General features: G+C 47.8%; 1 protein-coding gene across 9 annotated transcripts in view; it reads right to left on the minus strand.

The window, feature by feature from the left end:
- Nucleotides 1-22,156, minus strand: part of LOC142592696 (uncharacterized) — a 409,269-nt gene that overhangs the window by 263,231 nt on the left and 123,882 nt on the right. For 8 of the 9 annotated variants that reach the window (XR_012830776.1, XR_012830777.1, XR_012830779.1 and 5 more), the window contains 2 exons: nt 1,480-1,663; nt 1,227-1,409 (listed from right to left, as the gene is read on the minus strand). Coding sequence is in view for 4 of the 9 variants with exons in the window: in XM_075704271.1 (XP_075560386.1) it covers nt 1,227-1,377 (151 nt within the window). In the remaining 5 variants the exon portion in view is untranslated. Of the gene's footprint in view, nt 1-1,226; nt 1,410-1,479; nt 1,664-14,389; nt 14,459-22,156 lie in introns of those variants that run through there. The other variant, XR_012830780.1, reaches the window with a different exon arrangement.

The following is a 22,156-nucleotide window of genomic DNA, read 5'->3' on the forward strand; positions in this document are numbered from 1 at the left end:
ACTTTCAGTTCTCGTGTGCCAATCATAAAGAAGAAGTTATTTCTGGCGTGCTACACGGATATGTAGCCATGAGAATGAGGCAGTTCTGCAAACAGAAATCTGAGGCAAAAAATGAGTCGCGGCAGCTGCAAAAGCTGTCGAAACTTCAGTAGGTGAAACCTCTACGTTTATGGGCGCCATGAACTTCCTCGTGTCTGCGAAATGTGTGCCAGTGTCCACTTTGTTTACGCAACGTAAACGCTTGTACGAATAATTCATTTATCGCATGCTCTCCGTATTTGTCAAATAAATGTCAATCTGCACAAAACTTTACTGCTTTTGCGTCCCTGGCTTTTAAATGACAGTCGTCCATATGACTGACAAATTGGCAAATGCCGACAGGCCAAGGCTACTCCGTCCTGTACACTAACATCACAACCACCTCTACCAGAACACCCAATTTCGGTCATTAAAAAAATGCGGCCTTCGAATAGCCACACTGGAAAGTTGTTTTGCAGCGCATTACAATTTAACTGCGAGCCTATCTAGGTTACAGTACACGTAAAACTAGTTTTCGCGGGGAGGTTTGGCACCTCATCACGGTAAGTTCAGTGGGTGAGGTAAGTATTGCAGCCACTAATATTTGACATAGTTCGCTGCAGCGTCAAGGAGCATGATCAGTATTGCCGACTACCGTTGCGCTGGACTCATCGTGCCATGCTGCTATACCGGCATGGATGAGAGCGTGCACTACATAGCTCTCGGAGCACGCTTAGTTTCGTTAAACGTATGCTTCGTTCATCGCAAACAAACTTCCATCTCAAGCTGGAATAACATACGCATCAAGCTTAACGTAAGAAGCGAATTCGAACGTTTTATTGACGCTTTTCACATCCGTAATAACTCTTGCCCTGCTTTTCTGCTTCAAAACCAAGGCCCTTGTTGTGTCTGTGCCGCCATCTGCCCAGGCCGGCGCAATACATGCACAAATTTTTTCCGCCTGGACGGCCTTCGTTCAGCCACCTAGCCTATTCTGACAGTGTTCTCACTGAACGTTTATGCAGGCTTAGATCAAATGTTCAAAACGCATGTCCTTGTGCACAATAAAAAATATCCCTTCAGGGTTTTATTAAAAAGGCTATGCATACGTGGCCAGAAAAATGTTTGAAATGTAATATTTTGGGATGACGTTTTCTGCTGTGCATTATACAAATTTCATACAAATTACTCCTGAACATGTAACCCACCTTGGAAGTTAAGGACGTCTTGGCAACCACCGGCCAGTTCTTGCCGCCGGTCCCGCGTTCCCTTATTTAGCGACTCGGGCACGTCCTTGTTTTTCTCCAAGTGCTTGGCTAAACTTCGTTCTTGACGATGTGCCCTTTTGATCAGTTTCATACAGTGGGACGACACTCGCTCTAAGCCATCCTCTGCAAAAAAACTCAATTAGGAGTTACCATTACCCTCCTCAAATAACCGGAAAGAAAAAATGTAACTCACCTTTGTAGTCGAGGACCTCTTGGCGGCTTTCAGCCAGTTTTTTGTCTTCTGTCACTGGTTGCCTGTTTCATCGCCTGGGGGACCGCCTTGCCTGTCGCGAGATGTTAGGCGAGTCGCCGTTCTTGCCTTCGAGATCTTTTTATCAGGTTCATACACTTTGCCAGGATGCTCTCCAGGCCATCTTCTGCAAAAAAATCAACTAAGGTTTACCATTACTCTCCTCAAATAACCGGAAAGGAAAAATGTAACTCTGTTACATACAGAAGTCTCAACCTCATATAGAAACTGGTCGCGCAGTTTCTATCGTCAAATTATTAGCCCTACCAGCACATTTCCCTGAGAACGACCACATACGTACACCTGCCCATAATTTCGTTCCGCGTTTCTGTGACAAAATAACACCTGATAATGTCGCACCTTTTCTCGAATAACATTTGTGTGCGCATGTCGTAAGAAGCCAACAAACACTGACACCAAGGACATCACAGGGAAAATTACTTGTGCTTAATAAATAAAATAAAGAAACGATAAATTAATGGAAATGAAGGTGGATGAAAAAACCCGCTGCTGCAGGTGGGGGACGATCCCACAAACTTCGCATTTCGCGTGCGATGCTCTACGCATTGAGCTACCGCAGCGCTGTTTCCTCGTTCACTTTCTTTGGGTATTTACTTTCCCTTGTAGAACCCTGGGAGTGGACGTGGAACATCATTTCTGCCAGAGGCATCACGAGAACGCGAACTTTTTGAGCGAAGGCAACCGGCCAATACGGCGCCGCGCCACATCTTTGCTTTTGTTGCTTCACAGCAGCTACTGCGCAGTTTCCACTCCAGAAACTCCACAAATTCCGGTGCAAATACAAATAGCGGCCGCACCCAACGTTTGCAGATTAGGTCAGTTGGATAAGTCTGCTTCAGAGGCGGCTCCAAGTCATCTATCCCTTCAGAGATGGCGCTTGCGTCGCGTTGGGATCGAGCTGCCGGCTGTAGGCGGGCATGTTCAGTGCTTTTATTGGTGTTTGTCTAGGCTGTCTGTCGCCGGCGTGCACTCCGGAAAAGTTCCTTTGGTGTTATCGCTTATCCATAAATTGGAATATAGGTATCTGACTTGGAGATCACGTGTATTGTGTTGTAAGCCAAGTTTGACAAAGTCTGTGTGCCGACCTGCAGCGCGCTGGGCTGCCAAAAGGGATATGCTTCTCAAGAGAAAACGTGCAGTCGATAGCACTTAACGTGCCGAGGACTTAATCACTTTCTACGAGCACATCGTTAAAGGCAGCATTGTTAAGATTCCACGTGGCAGGTGGACGCTTAAGGTGGGTGCGGAATCACTTATTTTCCCCAACATTCCTGTGCACCTATCGACCGCAAAAGCACCAAAGCCCAGAAGAAAACCTTCGAAGCTAAGAGCGACAGTAAATTGTGACGTTCGTATGTCTGAAAGTGATGGCGACGTGATGTAAACATAAAAAACAGTAATGCTAAAGAAACTGAGGTCCATTCCGTTCTAGATATGTGTTCAGAGGAAGCATCTTCGTTCCATGCATTTCAACAGCACTCAAGTTTCGAGTCCTGGAATGTCCAGCTCATGACTCTTCAAAGTTTATGAAAACAGTGGTATTGTTGTGATCGACAGAGCTGTTGGTTATGAGGAAAGACTTCACTGTTGCACTCAGCTTATGCGGAAGGCTTGTTCCTCCGTGCGTCTACAACGAATTAGGAAAGAACAGCGCCAACTAAGACGATCACAAGTGGGGAGAACGACACAGGACAAGCGCCATCTTCACCTATCATTATTCACAGAAAAATTTCAGTGAATAAAGATAGATGAAGTTGGCGCTTGTCCTGCGTCGTTCTCCCCACTTGTGATCGTCTTAGTTGGCGCTCTTCCTTCCTAATTCAAGTATGCACCATCTAGCCCAAATGAATGTGGTCTACAACGAATATGGTTCGTTAGAACCGCTAAAATTCTCAAGCTTGAAGAAACTATCCGCATTTCAGCAACCTAAAAGTGTGCACGGGCTGTCATTGTGGTTTATTCCCCTCCATTTCGGCAGCAACATCAGCTTTCAAGACCCAGCACGTGTGGAGGAGCGCAAAATGATTTAGGCTGTCTCAGGATAGCTTGTGCCCACCGTGCAGGAGCACAAGAAAATATATCCGAGCACGGAAAAAGCGAAAAAAGAAGAAATCCGAAGAACGAACCAAGCCTCACCAAAGGGTACGTTTAACAAATAAAAACCTCAGAAAGAGTGACTAAGGCTGCAATTTTTCGCGACAAAGCCAAAAAAGAAATTCGGGCTTTCAAATGTGCCTTCCTCAAACGCAACAGCTTGCTCTTCACGCAGTGTTGAAAGCTTCAAAAGCAAAGTCAGCGAGAGGAAATCGCTATAAAACCAACTGGTTGATGACTTACCTCCCTCTGCTTATAGCCCTGCTTACCAGCCCTGCTGCTCATAGGCTGATGTCAAAGATGAATATTTTGCCACTACCTACGTCATCGCGCCTTAAACAAATTATCAAGAGAATGCCTTGCGAGTTCGGTTTTAATAAGGTTTCACTTAACAGCATTGGTGCACTTATTAAACAAGGAGTAAGCTGTTGTGGAAGCCTCATACTAGACGATATGAAAGTGCGCAAAGCTGTCACATTCAACAAGCAAACATATCAAGTAGACGACCAGGAATCGACAGCCATGGCAGATCATGCACTTGTGCTTACGATTGTGCCCCTATTTCATTCGTGGGTACTACCAATCGCCAGTTTCGCTACAAAAAATGCATCTCCTGGAAGAGTCCTCGCAAGGATGGTTTTGAAAGCCGTCATAGAGCTTCATAAACAAAATGCTACAGTGATAGCCGTCATAAGCGATGGAGCAAGCACAAACAAGTGAATGTGATCAACATTTGATGTGACAGGCAACTCTCATGCACCTAAGCACAAAATTGAACATCCCTGTATTCCAGACAGCAGTCCATACTTCCTCTGTGGTGTGTCTCACATTGTGAAGTGCATAAGAAATCATCTGCTTCGTCACAAGTACGGCATGGTAGGTATCCGCTTTTTTATGTTAGCTTGTAACAAAATTAACGTCATCACAAGATATCAGCTCCAAATTTTCAATCATCTTTTTACTTTACAGAATGGCGAACATGAGATCAACTATGACCGCTACTGTATACTTCAGGATGTTAACAGCAAGCAGCAGCTCCGTGCAGTACCAAAACTGACAAAAGAGCATGTGAACCCCGACAATTTGAGAAAAATGAATGTGCGGCTGGCTGTTCAGGCAGGTAGCCGCCTATATTCAGCTAGATAACGGAAATCGGGCCGCAGTTTTGCCTTTCGTCATCTTCGCTTATAACACCGCCGTTCAATGCAAAACCGGTTACTCGCTATTCAACCTTGTTTATGGCCGTTCGCCCAGTTCCTTTCTCGACGTTTCTTTTCTGCCCCTGTCAGTCCATCTTAATCTTCCTGCGAAGAATATGTTTCCCGCCTTGGCCGTTGTCGCTAGCGTGGCCGCTTTGACAGCGAAGCCAGACAACAGGACCGCAAGGTTAATTATGAAGCATGTAATGCAGTAGTTTTCTACCAGCCCAGCGATGAAGTGCTGCTCTGGACACCAGTTCACACTCCTGGGTTGTGTAAGCAGTGTCAGTTCCACTTTTTTGGCACATACGCGTTCCTGAAAATGACTTCTTCCGTTAATTATCGCGTGACCCCAGTTGTTCCCTCAACTGACCGCCGTTGCCGGTCTACCGAAGTGGTCAACCTTTCTCGTATGAAGCCCTGCACGCGGCGTTTCCCGTACCTTTAGGCTGCGGCCAGGGTGGCCGCTCTTGTGCGGGCGAAGTTAGTGTGGCCATTTATTGTGCACTTCATGTGTATATTATCATCATCATGTGTGTGCCCTTCGCATCGTGCGGATACCCGGATCGTCATAGTGGATTGGGCCGAGGGTTCTTCGGCGCGTCTCTCAGGCTCAATAAAGGCCGGTCCTTACTGTGGCGTCACAATATATATATATATATATATATATATATATATATATATATATATATATATATTGTCGCGGTACAACGCGGACAGAACACAGGGAGACGTTCTTCGAACAACAAGACAATATGTTCAAAAACAAAGAGCGGAGACACGTCTTCTTCGTCATCACCCAATGTGGCTCCGACCCCCTAGGCGGAGTCCGTTAGTGCTCCCATCGGCGTCGTCGTCTGCATAGAATACGCGCGTCATTTGTCCCTCCCAACGAGAGCATCGTGCCGATGCTAGACAAGAAATGTCAGTTGCGGAAGTAAAGGGCGCTAGCACTGTTATTCGCTCACATACGGCTTCATGCGGACAACGTGCACAAGTTCAGGATGGTGTGTGCGGCGCCGCGTACAGTTCGGATTATCGGGAACGACCTCGTAAATGACATCACTGAGTCGCCGCAATACCCGATATGGTCCGAACTATCACCTTAACAGTTTCTTGGAGAGGCCACCTTTCCGTACGGGTGTCCGAATCCATACTCTGTCGCCGACTTCATCGGTAACTATTCTACGGTGAAGATCGTAGCGGCCTGCGTCGTAGTCTTGCTGCTGACAGATCCGCAAGCGCGCGAGCTGCAGAGCTTCTTCTGCGCGTTGTGTAAACACATCGGCGTCCGTATCAGCGTCGTCAAAGTCGTGTGGAAGCATCGCATCCAGCATCGTTCGTACATCTCGTCCGTGAACAAGGGTGAACGGAGTCATGCGCGTCGTCTCTTGTTTCGCCGTTTTATATGCAAAGGTGATATACGGTAGGATGTCGTCCCAATTTTTATGTTCGACATCCACGTACACTGATAGCATGTCTTCGATGGTTTTGTTTAGGCGCTCTGTTAACCCATTGGTTTGTGGATGGTAGGCGGTTGACTTTCGATGGGACGTTCCACTTAGTAGCAAGACGAGATCTAAAAGTGCAGCCGTAAATGCGGTTGCTCGGTCGGTTATTACGACGGTTGGGGCGCCGTGTCGCAACACCACATGCTCAATGAAAAAGCGCGCCACCTCGGCTGCTGTGCTTCTCTGGATTGCCTTTGTTTCAGCGTAAGGTGTGAGATAGTCGGTTGCGACGATAACAAAGCGATTGCCTGCAGTAGAAGTAGGAAGTGGGCACAAAATATCCTTTCCGATTTGATCAAATGGTCTTTGAGGGACCTGGACGTAGGAGGCCGACTGGTTTCGTAGGAGGCGACTTGCGCCTCTGGCAGTCGATACAAGTGCGAACGTGATGTTTCACGGCGGTGGTAAGTAATACCTTTGCTGCACTCTGGCTAATGTTCGCGTGTAGCCGAAGTGACCAGAAGTCACCTCGTTGTGGCAAGCTTGAAGTACTTCCGTACGAAGAGCTGCAGGAATGACAAGCAGATAGGGGGACCCGGTCGAAGTAAAGTTTTTTTTGTAAGGGACCTTGGCCCGTAAACAACATGACAACAGTCCTCTTGTGAAAACTCTAGGTGGTTTCGCAGATCTTCTCTCCAAGTAATTGATTAGTTCAAGGAACTAGGGTCGTTCCGTTGTTGTTGCGCGACGGCGGATGTGTCCATAACACAAAGAAATGCTGAGTCTTCTTCGGGCGGAGCAGGTGACTCTATCGGCGATCGAGACAAGCAGTCAGCATCCGTATGTCGTTTCCCCGACTTGTACGTGACAGTCATGTCAAACTCTTGCAGCCTTAGGCTCCAACGCGCCAGTCGTCCAGAATGATCTTTAAGGTTTGTCAACCAACATAGTGAATGGTGGTCGCTGATAACTGTGAAGTGGCGGCCATACAAATATGGGCGAAGTTTCATAACCGCCCATACCACGGCGAGGCATTCTTTCTCAGTTGTGGAGTAATTAGCCTCTGTACGTGAGTGTTCTACTTGCATAGGCAAGCACTCTTTCTGTTTCGCCTTGCCGCTGCACAAGAACAGCTTCCAAGCCAACATTGCTGAAAAAGTGTGGAGCAGTGTAGGAGCGGTCTCATCAAAATGAGCAAGCACTGGAGGTGTCTGGAGACGTTGCCGCAAGTCGATAAATGCACCTTGCTCTTCGTCGTCCCATACAAAAGCAACGTCGTCTCTCGTTAGGCAAGTTAACGGCGACGCAATGCGCGCAAAGTCTGCAATAAATCGCCGGTAGTAGGCACAGAGGCCGAGGAAGCACCTGACAGCCTTTTTATCGGATAGTACGGGAAACTGTGCGACGGCTGCAATTTTTTTCAGGATCCGGCCGGATACCTGCGTGGCTGACGACGTGACCGCGAAACTACAGTTCCGCGAAGCCAAATTGGCACTTCTGCGGCTTCAGGGTGAGGCCGGCGGACCGTATGGACTGCAGAACCGCTTCAAGCCGTTCTAGGTGTTCAAACGTTGCGGAGAACACGATGAAGTCGTCGAGATACACTAAGCAGGTTTTCCACTTCAGACCCGAAAGTACTGTATCCATTAAGCGTTGGAACGTAGCAGGGGCAGAACACAAGCCGAAAGGCAAGACTTTAAATTCGTATAGGCCGTCTGGCGTCACGAACGCAGTTTTTTCACGATCTCTCGGGTCTACGTCGATGTGCCAATATCCGCTTGTTAAGTCCATTGAAGAGAAGTAACGTGCCTGTCGAGTGAATCACCTATACGGAGAAGTGGGTATACGTCTTTCTTTGTCACTTTATTTAGCTTTCGCTGGCCCACACAGAAACGCAAGCACACACACACACATATATATATATATATATATATATATATATATATATATATATATATATATATATATATATATATATATATATATATATATATATTGTAATGAAGAAGAGTAGCCTGCCTGCGCCACAGCACCATCGCTACCGGCATGAGCTCGTGGTTTCTGTCTTTCGCCGAACGCTTGTGACGGCTACCAGTTCACGCGCGTTGCTAATAAATCTCTTAGCAAGTGCTGGAGGTGCTGGGTTTCGACCATCCAGGAACTTCGGAGTCGCACTCTACCCCCCATCATTCCCGACGACGCACGCACACCTCCAGCTCCTCCAACGGCGCCGGCCACCTTGGTTTGTGCCGGTGCCTTGCGTAAGCGAGATCCCCCTATCTTCTCCGGCACAGATGACAAAGACGTTGAAGATTGGATCTCGTCTTATGAGCGAGTGAGTGCCCATAACCAGTGGGACGACGTTACCAAGTTGAGAAACGTGGCATTCTACCTTACGGACATTGCGAAACTATGGTTTCTAAACCATGAAGCCGACCTCACTTCGTGGTTGGTCTTCAAGACCAACTTTACCCAAGTTTTCGGTCGGCCTGCAGTAAGAAAGCTTCGTGCGGAACAACGTTTGCGCACACGATCCCAAGAGGCCGGAGAAAACTTCACGAGCTACATTGAGGACATTGTCGACCTGTGCAAACGGGTGAATGCGTCGATGTCAGAGGAGGAGAAGATCAATCATATAATGGAGGGTATTCAGGACGAATACTTTCAAATGTTAAATGTTATTTCAAATGTTATTATCAAAGAGTCCTCACACTGTCTCTGAAGTGATAGAATTGTGCCAGAGTTACGACGAGTTGCGCAGGCAACGGCTTCACACCCGACGTCCTACCCCACCCGCCGACTCTCTATCAAGCCTTGGAGTCGACGACAACCATGCTGCTCTCTTCGTAAAAATTCACGAATTCGTTCGCGCAGAGGTCGCCCGCCAGCTATGTTTGATATCTTCTGTCCAGGAACCACCACCTGCTTTGCATCCTACGATCCGCGACTTCATTCAAGAACAAGTATCTCAAGCCGTTCCTCCAGCCGTTGAGCAGACACCAGTCACGGCTCCTCTCACTTACGCTGAAGCTGTTTCCCGATCTCGTTCACAAACGCCCCAGCCGCCCTCTATGCATCGACCACCGACATTTTGCCACCATCTATGCCGCTTCACGACCGACGGCATTTTCCTCCTATGCCGCTGCCCGACCGACCGCATTTTCCGAATCCTCAACCGCGACTCGGACCTTACCCGCACCAGTGGTGCACCTTCGATGACCGCCCAATATGTTTTGCTTGCGGTGGTGCTGGTCACGTGGCGCGCCATTGTCGTCGTGGCATGCTTCCTCTTCAGAACATCCGGCGAGCGCCACCTTTCCCCGCTCCGTTTTCCTCTTCGCCTTCCAGCCTTCCTACCTCTTCCTTTTCCCCTGACCGCCCAACCGCCTCTACTCATCGCTCACCATTTCCCCGACGTCGCTCGCTTTCTCCGATGCGGCGCCGTCCCGTGTCCACCGAGCAGGAAAACTGATGGCCGCAGTTCCCGAGGCACGAACTACGTCCGCGTCGCAATGCCCAAGTCCTCGTCCCTCTCCAGCCTACGTAAATGAAGTCTGTCGAAGGAGTCACCGTCCTGGCACTTGCAGATACAGGAGCCGCCGTATCCGCAATCTCCGCCGAACTCTGCCGCACACTACGAAAGGTTTTGACGCCTCTCTCCGACTTCTCCCTTCGAACCGCGAACGCTCAAGATATAACGCCTCTCACTGCCTGTACTGCTCGCGTCTTCATTCAAGGTCTACTGTATATCGTCGAATTCGTCGTGCTGCCCACGTGTTCCCATGCCATCATATTAGGCTGGGACTTCCTTGGAAATAATAACGCCGTTACTGACTTGTCACGCCGAACTCGAACTTTCTGCACTTCCCGACGTCGAGACTATCGAAAACGACCCTTCCAGTGTTAAACTGTTTGTTTCCGAAGACAATTCCGTCCCTCCACGCTCTTCCCTGCTTGTGCCTGTGTCGTGCGCCGCTATTTCTGATGCCACTGCTCTCTTTACGCCCTCTGAGCTGTTCATTCCCCGCCGATGTTCTCCGCTGCCCTTTGCTCTCCTTACTCTTCGCAATGGCGTCACGAAAATGATCGTCGACAATCCCACGGCCTGCCCTTTAGCTTTATTTCATGGTGAATACCTAGGCCTTGTTCAACCGCTCGACACCTTTTGCATCTTTGACGCTCCTGCCGTTTCTACTTCTGCGGGCCTTGGCGCAATTACTTGTGACTCTGCGGTCGATCAGTCACTCCTCGACGCTTTCCACTGCTCCATCGACGATGGCACGTCATCTTCAGAAGGAAGCCAGCTTATTGCGCTCCTGCAGAGCTTCAGCGCTTCTTTCGACAGCCATGCTTCCGGTTTGGGCCGCACATCGACCGTTTTTCACCAGGTAGATACCGGCAGTCGTGCACCTTCACGGCAGCGCCCTTACCGAGTATACACCTCTGAGCGCCGTGTCATTGACCACCAGGTTGCTGACTTGCTCAAGCGTGGCGTTGTGCAGTCTTCCAACAGTCCCTGGGCATCACCGGTCGTCCTCGTTAAGGAAAAGGATGGCTCTATTCGATTCGGCGTCGACTACCGACGTGTGAACAAGATAACGCGCAAGGACGTTTACCCGTTACTGCACATCGGCGACGCCCTCGACAGCTTGCAGGGAGCTGAGTTCTTTTCTTCGCTGGATTTAAGTTCCGGATACTGGCAAGTCCCCTTGGCACCATCTGATCGACCTAAAACAGCATTTGTAACACCTGACGGATTGTGCGAATTCATCGTAATGCCTTTGAATTCATCGTATTGTTAAGAGATTTATTAGCAACTGGCGCGAACGGGTAGACGTAACAAGCGTTCGGCGAAAGATAGCAACCACGAGCTCATGCCGGTAGCGATGGTGCTGTGGCGCAGGCAGGCTACTCTTCCTTGCAATATATATATATATATATATATATATATATAACAGGCTTTCATTTCTCCCGTGACCCCTGCGCTAGGCTTTCCGCTCAGCGCAGGTCGCGCCCGCGTATATCAGAAGTTTCTATTAGCGATGGTTCTATCCATTGTCTGTTTTTACCTAAGCGTGTCTCATCTGCTTGTACGCGCTTCGCGAATTGCTTAGTACATTGTGGAAGGTATGCGGGCGCCAGCGATCCAGCCTTGGACGAGTTATGCATAAAATCCAACGTGCTTGACCCGCTGACCAGGGACCTTTCTTCAGCGTGCTGTGGATGCGAAAATATTACGAAACCACGAAGCAGTGAATATACAGGGAAGGGGAACAACGACGGCGCCATGAGTGTGGACGCCCCCAGTTTCGCTGCAATCCTTCTCACTGCGTCCCGTGAATTTGCGTATAGTAGAAAAACGTGAACCAGAAGACATACAGGAAAGGGGGCGTTGACGGTGGCCCTGCGAGTGTAGACTTCAACCACTTTCGTTCCAAACCTTCCTAGAAAGGACCTCGGATGCACGAATATTAGAAAAACACAGAGGAAATACGGCGAAGGAAAGAAAATGATGGCGCCGCGACCCACTTTTCTTGGAAACCTTCTCACAGCGTGCCGTCAATCTGCGAATATTAGAGAAAGGTGTACGAGTGAAGATACAGGAAAGGGGTATTGATGGCAGTGCAGTGAGTCCATGCATAGCGCAGATGGTGCAAGATAATGCAGTGCCGAGCCGACCCGCGGCGGAGGTGAGGCAGGCGTCAAGCACTCCCCTTACCTGAGCCGCCCCCTAAGATAGCGCAATATCAGCCCGACCCACGGCGGAGATGAAGTAGGCGTTAGGCATTCCAGACTTTCGTTCCAAACCTTCCTCCAGCGTGCGCTGGACGCGTGAATACTGGAAAAGAAATTGGCCGACCATTGCGCCTCTTCGTAATGCATACAGAACACGCAGTGCAAAACGTAGGCACTTCAGCGTATCGGTTTCGGTAGCACACACCATGATCCGCCGCTATCGAGTCGGCGGATCACGGTGCGCCGCTATCGAGTCATCCTGCCAAGGGGATGATGGGAGGTACGTTGATTTGTCTCATATTCGTGCTTGTGGATTCAGAAGTTTTTGTGGCTTTGACTGTTACGCTATATAAATCTTACTGTCGTAAATTTCATATGAATCTATACAATCGCAACTACTAATTGCAGTGGTTGAGCTTGTCGAGGTGGGCAAATCGAAACTCACCAAACGTCTCAAGGTGACTCATGCCTGCGATAAATTCGTAAGGGTGTTTCACATCGCTTATCCATACATGCATCTGTGGCTTAATGGTTTCAATATCCGGCGTCTGTGATTGAAGGTCCTGTGTTCAAAGGTCCTGTGTTCAAATCCTGCTGTCGGACAATGTTAATCTTTATTTAATTACGAATTCCACAGAACATTGTTGAAAATGACGAGCTTACGAAGTCACAAAGCCGCTTGAAGCCAAAAGCACGAAATTAGGCAAATCCATGTACCTCCCATAATTCCCACGCTGGTGCAACCACTGCCACTGCAGCTCCCGCTGACACTAGGGCCAGAGTTCTCTCGAGTAATTATTATATGAAACCTATATTATATGACAAGGGGAGAGCGAGGCTCGCGCTGCGGACGAGAGATTGCAGCAGGAGCGCGAGCAGCTAGAGAAGAGCGCTGATGATCACCTCGGTTACGACGAGGCACGACGGTGACATGAAATGTGGGAACGGGAGCCAATGTGAGGCCTGCGCTCGAAAACACGAAACAGAACAGATCACCATACACGGAACGTCGGACAATGGCGGTGCTGTGAGTCTAGACGTGCCCCGCCTTCGCTCCAAACATATGTACAGTGAGTGGGCCATCAGTCCGCGAATACTAGAAATGCGTAAAGCAGAGGAGGTACATCCAAGGGGAGTCGAATGCGGCGCTGTGGGTGTAAGATGAGTAGGCTAATAATTTTGGTGACTCGGAAGCGTTCCGCGATGGCAGGTCTTTGCGTGCAAGCTCGAAACAAAAACACCGTACTTGATGATGTCTGCGCTAATTTTGTGGGTGAATTTCAATTATGTTCACAAAAGACACATTGAGCATAAGTGTGTTGAAAGAAGAACACAACAACTCGACAATGTAGTGACAGGTGCAGCATGCCCTGAAGGACGTATCAATGCATTAGGCGCAGCAAGTAATGCTTGTTCTTATGATATATATATTAGAGGTCTTTTTGTGGCAACCCTATCGTTGCATTCATATGTTAGTCGAATATTCATGCCACCTTAATAATTGACATTGTCACCTTATCGTGATGTTTTGCAACCGCCGCGCAATATTTGAAAAATGGCTTACCACCCCGATCCCGGAGTGGAACTCCAAATTGACATTGAACAACTAAGTCTGTATATATTGCTTTCGTGCAAACTCACTCAAGTGTTAATTCTACTTAATTTCAATTTTGTTCCCCGAAGCCGGCCGTTATAGTTTCAAGCCTCTAGATTTCTAGATCCTGTACAAACTGTATTGTGTATCTTCCTATATTGAGTACTGCAGCGCTTTCTACAGCCCAAGAAGGAGGTGTAAGGTACATAAATTAAAATTACTAAAGATAAATAAACCTAAGTAAAGCGTCACATATTGCAACAAGCATTTTGGAAAACAAATATAAAAATTGAATGTTGCATCAGAAGAATGATACACCAAAGTTGAATTCAATGCACTATCAGATCAGAAATTGCTGCACAAACAGTAGTCATAACAGAGAAGTCATATACATTAATATAAAGGAAACCGTTATTTTACCCCTTCATGGTACCACTTAGCACAGATGAAAAGTTGGCTGGCTGTGATGATTTGGCTGTAGTAGTATAATAAACATTTTGCTTTCGACATTGAAACAACCTGTCATCCTTTACGCTCTGGACAGGAAGCCGCCAGACTTAGCCACAAGTAAACCTAGAATTAGAATTCAGGTTATGTAATACGATGAAGTCAACAACGTCTATATATCCCAATTTGACGAAACAGCAATAAAGTTTCCTGTGCACCCGTATTGTGCAGCAAATCAAAGCTGCAAGTTAGCAGGGCATACCATGCAGTTACGACTGCCGTTCCAGCACTGCAATATTGAAAGCACTCACTTATCTGCACCGTGTCGTCTTCCTCCGACAAGGCTCCTGCCGCCGCAGCTTGCACAGCTTGGCCACCTAATACAAAAGCAACGATACGCAACTTCAATTCTGTCACCGTATTCTGACACATAGGAAACAAAAGCAAATATCATAAGCTTTCAGTAACGTTTAACTTTCTGCATGGCAAACCTACACAGTACCTCAGTTCTCACGTGTGTGATGACCCTAATATGGGGACAAAGGTTCGTGTACTCAAAAGGTTCTGACGGTTCTCTTAGGCGGAGCCTCCGAGAACCCAATTGAGGACAAAGCCGTTCTTTTCGACCACACATACAAACATTTAATGGAACAAAAAAGGCTTAAAAGAAATAGAAGGAAATAGAAAACATAAAAGAAACACTCAAATAGACATAATCGCAGAAAGAAACACACTTGGGGCTAGTATGGTGCTAACTAGTGCGCGAGTCCGGGCTTGCCACGACGGCAGGGACATACAACAGTCTCGACGCGGCGACGCGGTGACAAGCTGACGAAAGGAGTGGCTCGGTCTCACCAAAGGTCGTGGTGTAAGTTGGTCGACCGGGCGACCGGAGCTGGCCAGCTCTGGTCGGGAGAAGTAAAGCAGGCGGCTTGGTGGCACGAGTAGACGGCGGCGGCGTTCTGGCCGGGCAGCTGGGTGTAGAGCTCGGGCTCGTAGCCCGACTGCTCTTGTCCTGCCCACGGGCACAGAAGCTCGAACGGCGACCTCGAGGAGCTGGCGGCCCGCTCAGGTAGACGGGCGACGCACAGGAACAGGTTGGCAGTAGGCCCCGGTCGGGTGAAGTCCTGGTGACTCGGGTCCGGAACCCGACGGCCCGTCTTCAACGCCTGCTCCGGTGGTTGACCTCCTCCTGCCGTCGCTTCCTGGGACTCTCCTGGCGTCTCCCCTGCGTCTCCTCTGCGTCTCCATGTGTGTCCTCTGGTTCTGCCAGCACACCACGCTTTTTCTTCTGATCTGGCCGATTAGGCATTCTCGGATTGGCTGCCTGACGCCCCGCGGTCTTTTCTAATTGGTTGCTTTTCTTCTTTTTGTCATTTTTCATGCGCCGCGCGTTCTCGTGCCGGACGCTCTTCGGCGTCGTTGTTTTCCATCCTCCAGCATGGAATCCGCCTCGGCGCGCGCACTCCTTGTCGTCTGCTCTTGACCGTCCCGATCACCGCAACATGCCGCGCACCACACATCACAACGTGTTATAAAAAGCAAGAGAGCTATACAATGTAATTCTTGTACGTTTGGACATATTTTCTCACACATTGTGTCTCAGGACCAGGAATGCATTACAGGACACGTAGGGTGTCAGGGGGCTATCATACCCAAAAAACAGACAGTTAATTAATGTTTTAACGACGTATTCAATATGTAATTTCAAATTACAGTAGCCATATGGAAGCAGTGCTAACGTTATGGTAAAACTTGCCTATTAGACATCCTGACAGATTACCTGTAAACGTTTATTAGATATTCCACAAGACTCTCGTGGCACCTTTTGCGAAACTATGAAGTATGTTCGGTAAGTTACAATTCATGAATGAGGCACGGACGGGAAAGATATATGTATTTTCGGGAAGGAATTGAATGCAATTTCGCAGTTGCGAACCGTGATTTCGTTTGAACTCGCGGTAGCATGTAAGTATTGAAGCACTGCCTAAATGTTCGACAAGTGCATTTGATTGCATTAGCACTAGGAATGTCAAGGTGGAAAGAAGTGTCTCTGTGAAGTGTAGGAAGCCAGTCGCGTAGTAGAGGTAGAGCGGTGCTTAGGAGTGTGTGTGCGCGCGTGTGCACGTGCGTGCATGTGAGTGCGCGTGCGCGCGCGCGTGTGTGTGTCCGCGCGCCCCCAATGCACCATTAAGTAAAAAAAATTAATTAAATTGTGGTGTTTTACGTGCCAAAACTACTTTCTGATTATGAGGCACGCCGTAGTGGAGGACTTGGGAAATTTCGACCACCTGTGCAGTTTTAATGTGCACCTAAATCTAAGTACACGGGGCATCATTAGTTATGTCCAGAAGTTTAGCACGGAATAGGTTCTGGGACGTTTTGTTACACATGTCAGCACAGTAACGCAGTGATCGATAAGATACTGCAATGATGTGTCCTTCTTTGGTAATAATGAACGGTGTCCTTGATAAATCATCTGGTGAAGTAAGTATAACTCCCGATTGATAGACAACGTCAATATCAAACTCTTACAAAAAAATGGGACCTGTGAAAGAGGCAGTGATGTCCTTGTTTTGCGTGCAAAACCGACCAAAATGCATGGTGGTAAATATTGCGCTGAAATATTTGGCTAAGAAAGTACGGTTGCAAATCTTTTAATGTCCATTGAACTGCTAGAGCCTCCAGCTAGGCAGAGGAATAATTGAGCTCTGCACGTTTGAATGACCTCCTCAGGTGCAACACAGCAAGGTGTCGTCGTTCTTCATTCTTTATTAGGAGAAGAGCAGCTAAACCGAGACAAAAGCCATCTATGTCCTCTAACGTATTTAAATGCTCGAGACCCTTCTGAACACCTCTTTTGTTAGAACAGTAAGCCCCCTGCTATTTTATCACCGATTGCCGTTGAAATGAACTATGGAAAGTACTCATCCCTCTTGTTTGTGATGGCTTTTAGCTCAAACATCTGATCACGAGAAGGTATGTGTGTATGATAAGCAGCTATGTCCATATTTAAACTGCTTTGTAGTGCGACTTCGTGTGATGCAACTGCAGAAGAGCGTTCTCCTTATGGACCTGGCATTGCACAATATATTTAAATCGACAAACTGGATTGTTCACGCGTACGTCCGCTGCAGCTGTAAACACATTCTTTCTAAAGGAGAGAGCAGGCACAGCACGAAAACACAAAATGCTGTAAGGGGGCACATGTGTTGCACGTTTCTTTTAAAGTCTCAAAACGTGGTCATGGTGGTATGGAATCTTCTAAAACGACACTACCAGAATAAAAGGTATCACGCGCAAGGAGTACACGTTTCCTGAGTGCCTCTTTACCCTGTACTGTCTATTTTGCCGTTCACTAGCTTTGTTTCAATAAACACTCCACCAGACTGCCCGAGTTATCTGCTTCATGCGTTTTTTTTTTCACAAACAAAAAAGGAGTCCATCGGTGCTCCTTCTATTCTCACTAGCGAAGTAAGAATAGGCCAGGTTGGCAAACGGCGGCCGCTAAACATGGAGCGGCAGTGTCCCAGCACTGGTTCATGTTTTGCTCACTCTTCGACGGATGGCGTGACGGCTATGTTAACGCCGCTCGCTGCTATCTCAACGCGGCTCGACGTTTCTTTTTTCAGGTGTCAGGCGTGCACATGTGAGTGTGATGGGCAGGAAATGTTTTGTTCCCGCTGCAGAACGGGTTACAAAGGCTGTACAAAGAAATTGTCTCTCTTTTTTTCCATCGAAAGACGTAGAACGCTTGAACATTTGGTGTAGAGCTATCCCAAAGAAGTATCGAATACTTCAGCCAAATGATCACGTCTGCGAAAAGCACATCGTGCTTCATCTTGTGTCCAAGACCTGGGCACGTCTTTGTCACGTCTTCGGCACGTCTTGATGACTGCTCCGTCAAAGGCAACAGTGGCGAGCGATGCTGCTCCCACAAGATTTCCCGACGGCCCGGCTTACCTATCAAATACAGTGAAAACAAGGAAGCGCCCGGCGAAGAGACAACCGTGGTTGCAGTCGAAAAGGCGATGCACTGCATCAAAAGATTGTAACGAGCAAGAAACCTCGTGTAGCAATGACAGTGGTGGCACTAATGGAAGGTCGTTTCAAGCTTTGCTGAGTGCACCGGAACACAACATGGATGCGTTTGAAGAACAAAAATGTTATAAAACGCCCCAATCTGCTGCTCTCAGCTCATCCATGGAATCGTGAGCTTGTTCGGCGATTTACCGCGGTCCTTTCTTCCGTCAAACTCACGAGGATACCACCTGCTCGACTTTGGAGAAGAAAAAAGCGTCGTTTTCTCCCAGCTGGAGCACACCAAAAAACCTGAAAGCCGTTTACTGTCAGATGCATGTCTATCGCCAGTGAGCCCCGCGTCTTCCTTGGTAACCACTAGAATTGTTGAAATTCATGAAGATATGCTGGCAAACATAACCGTGATGGGAAGGTCAGGTTCAATGGCAGATGGGCAGTATGAAGGTACTTTAACAACTATCGATCACGTTAAGGCTTTCTTAGAGCATGTTGATAAGACGAAACTGTGCAATCGTGGACCGAGCACTCTGGAGTACCCGCACGTTGAAGCAAAATGCGCACATCTTCACAACAACCAGAGATAGTGGCACAAGACATGCTCTATTGTTCTTGACCCAAGTTGCTCGAACTTATTAGTATGTCACAAATGTCCTGACCTTTTTCAAACGTCCCGCGAATGCACCAGAAAAGAACAGAACAAAGACTGCGCAGGCTTAGGCCTTCAGGTACGCGTCCGTTCACTTCATACCAGAGCAAGGACAAAGTTGCAGCACTACATCGGGCAAATTATGCTTTGAAAAGGTCGAAAAATCATCTGCTTACCCGCTTTAAAAAAGTGTCGGTGGAGCTTGCAGAAGCTCATATCCACATGCAAAAAATGTCAGAAGAACTAGGCAAGAAACTACGCACAATAGATCTCCCTAGTGCTCAGCTGACCGTGGTAAAGCAGCGCGTAGCAGCAATGAGGTTGACGAACAAAAAAAAAGCAGACGGTACACAGAGGATTTCCTTCTGATGTGCTTGCTGTTGGACATACGCAGCCCATCTGCATACTAGGTCCTGCGAGATAACGAGGTGCTCCCCCTTCCTTGCGTTACGACAGTGCGCAAGTACCAGAGCATGATAAAAGTCAGGTGTGACTTTGACAAGAGGTTTTTCACAGCCTTTAAGGAGAAGATGGCCACTAAAGACAATTTTCAAAGGGATGGAATAGTTGCTTTCAACGAAATGCGCGTCCGAAAGGAAATTCGAATTCTTTCGAAGACGATGACATACACTGGCTTCACTGATTATGGAGATTCTTCAGAGGCCCGCGACGACCTTGCTGACCACGGGCTTGTATTTACCTTTCGGTCATTTGGTGACAAGTACTCTCAGCCGACAACAGTGTTTGCAAGTAAGGGCCCCACAAAGGGAGCTGTACTCGCTCAGCTCTTCCTAAAAGCAATATTTTTGCTTGAAGACACGGGAGCCTTAGTCGACGCGGATGTACGTGATGGCGCAAGTACGAACCGTGCGATGTGGACAGAGTACGGAGTCACTGGAGCATTGCAGCGTACCCGCAACTACTTCATCCATCCCACTGATGAACAACTCAATGTATATGTGTTCTCTGACGCACCCCATCTTATGAAATGCGTTTGGAACCGTTGACTTTCACCGGAAGCGTCGTGCGTAAATGGCGATCGCGTTGACTGGGCACATTTTGACAGGCTGTTTATGGAGGATTCTAAACAGCCGGGAAATTTGCGTGTTTGCCTCAAATTAGCTCTGTTGCGCATCAACCCTTCAACGACCGAAAAAATGCGGGTGAAGCTGGCCACTCAGTTGTTCAGCTGGAGTGCAGCGAAAGGCGGCTTGGAGTTCTACTCGAAGTGAGGCACAAAATGGCTCAAAAATCTCAAGGCAACAGTAGAATTCACACTAAGGTTCAATGATCTTTTTGATGCTCTCAACTGAAACTATCCAAAGGAAAGCATCACTTTTGGCAGCAGAGATTTCAGGGTCCTGACCTCGTCGTTGCATTGCTTAAATAAAAGGGAAAAAATTCGCATCACGAAAAATCTCAAGAGCAAGTTTCCTAACCGCTGAGGGCCTTCGTGTGACTTTTGTCCGCACTGGAACCATCAAGATACGTGCTAAAGGAGTGTGGTTTCAAATATGTTTTAACAGGAAAACTTAACCAAGACGTGTTGGAACGCTTCTTTGGGATCATCCGACAGGCTGGAGTCCAAAATAACCACCCATCTATGCGCACATTTCTGCAGCTTTACAACGCGTTATCAGTTTACAGTTTGATTAAACCACCTCAGGGTGTCTACCAAGTTGACATTTCCACATTCCCCGAGTTTTCCAGGTTTTCCCTGAGCGTCTTTGCAAAATTCCCTGAGTGATGCAGAACTATGTTTTATGTCAAGATGGGCTGAAACCATATCGCCCGATGCTGTCACCCTCTAGTAAGCATACAAAAGAAAAGAAAACCGGCTTAGTCCAATTTCAATACTAAAGAGTAGTCTTTATGTTATTCAAAAAGAGAATAGGAGGGAGGGTTTAGTAAAATGCAGAGCAAATAAGATGTCTTCGAAAAAAAATTGCAAATCGAGTCGGACAATCTTAAATACGAATAAAAAGGAGATGTATACAGATGCAACTATTTTCGAATATGAGCTACTTCTATCAACTGATAGCAAGCTCAGATGTATGAGGCCCGAACGGTGTCGCAATTGAGATTCTCTCTCAACAGCTCGTAAGTCAACCTCAACTGTCCTCACATACTCTCAGTCCACACACAACGCCTCAGTGTTGTGTTTCACTGCTTTAAAGAGTTTATGTTGGTTTGGATGGGGTAAACCTGCATCTCGGCATCAGCCAGCACTTTGTTTTTAGAGCTCAAGCTCCTTCAAAATGGCGGCCGCACGCTTCCTTTCCCGTTCATTCCTCAATGCGTAGGTCCTTTATGTTCTTGTCCTCCTTCTGGCACTCGTTCGCCCCATAAACAACTTGAAGCACTACTTGGTCAGTTGCACAGTCCACCTCTGATTTTTCGAACTCCCTGGGACCAGGAAAACGTCAGAAAAATCAGCGAGTTGGAAAAAATTAATGCATGTCATTTAGTGCCCTGCTCAAACCGCCACAGGCACACTCGAAAACGCTTTGAATGCCTGCTGGTACACGTATTAGGCATATCGGTGCTCGTACTGAGACTTGAAATACCGGGCGTGTATAATTAAGGAATGTATACTGTGTCCCATGGCAATAGCCCCTTCCCACGCGTGTTATGCTTCACTGCAATACTTTTGCGTAAGCTTCACCAAGTAACATTTGTGTATGGAGGCGAAGCTGACTTTCGGGAACCGGCATTGTGCAACACGCCGTGCTTTCCAAGATTCTAAGCCAACCGCGAGGACCACAAAGGCGGAGTCCGTGCCATTGCAGACAGCAGCGAATTCTTTCATTAAAAAACACGACAACCAACGCCAAGAAGCTTCATAGCGAACGTCAAAGCAGCTAGGCCTAGCGTTGCCGCCGTGGTGGCTTCGGCTGCCAGTGGATCTGCGTGCGAGAGCACCGGTTCAAGGCGGTAAGGTAATGAAAATGGCAGCGGTGGTGGCTTTGATTAATGCCGTTTCGGACCTACGGTCACAGCAAAACCTCCGGAAAATCGGACGGCGAAGAGTTCTTACGTCCGAAATTTAAGATGTTCTGATACGTTCACTCTATGGGGTACGTGGTGGTGCCGCGAAGCCGTCCAAATTATCGGGAATCCGGAAAGCCAGTCGTTGACTGTACACTGTAAACTCCTCCAGCCGACGACAGCGCATCAAAGACGATTCACTACAATACCTGTTGTTACTCGAGCCAGCGTTACCTCGACTTTCGACCCTTTCAAGAAAATTACAGCTAATTTTCCTTGATAGAAGCACAAATTCCCTGAGTTTTCCCTGAGTTTTTCCAGGCTACTTAAAATCCCTGAGAATTCCCGGTTTCCCCGGTTTTCCCGGTTGGTAGACACCCTGACTCCTAAATTCGGAAACTGT

Source organism: Dermacentor variabilis, chromosome 9 (assembly GCF_050947875.1).
Source record: "Dermacentor variabilis isolate Ectoservices chromosome 9, ASM5094787v1, whole genome shotgun sequence".
Taxonomy (NCBI): domain Eukaryota; kingdom Metazoa; phylum Arthropoda; class Arachnida; order Ixodida; family Ixodidae; genus Dermacentor; species Dermacentor variabilis.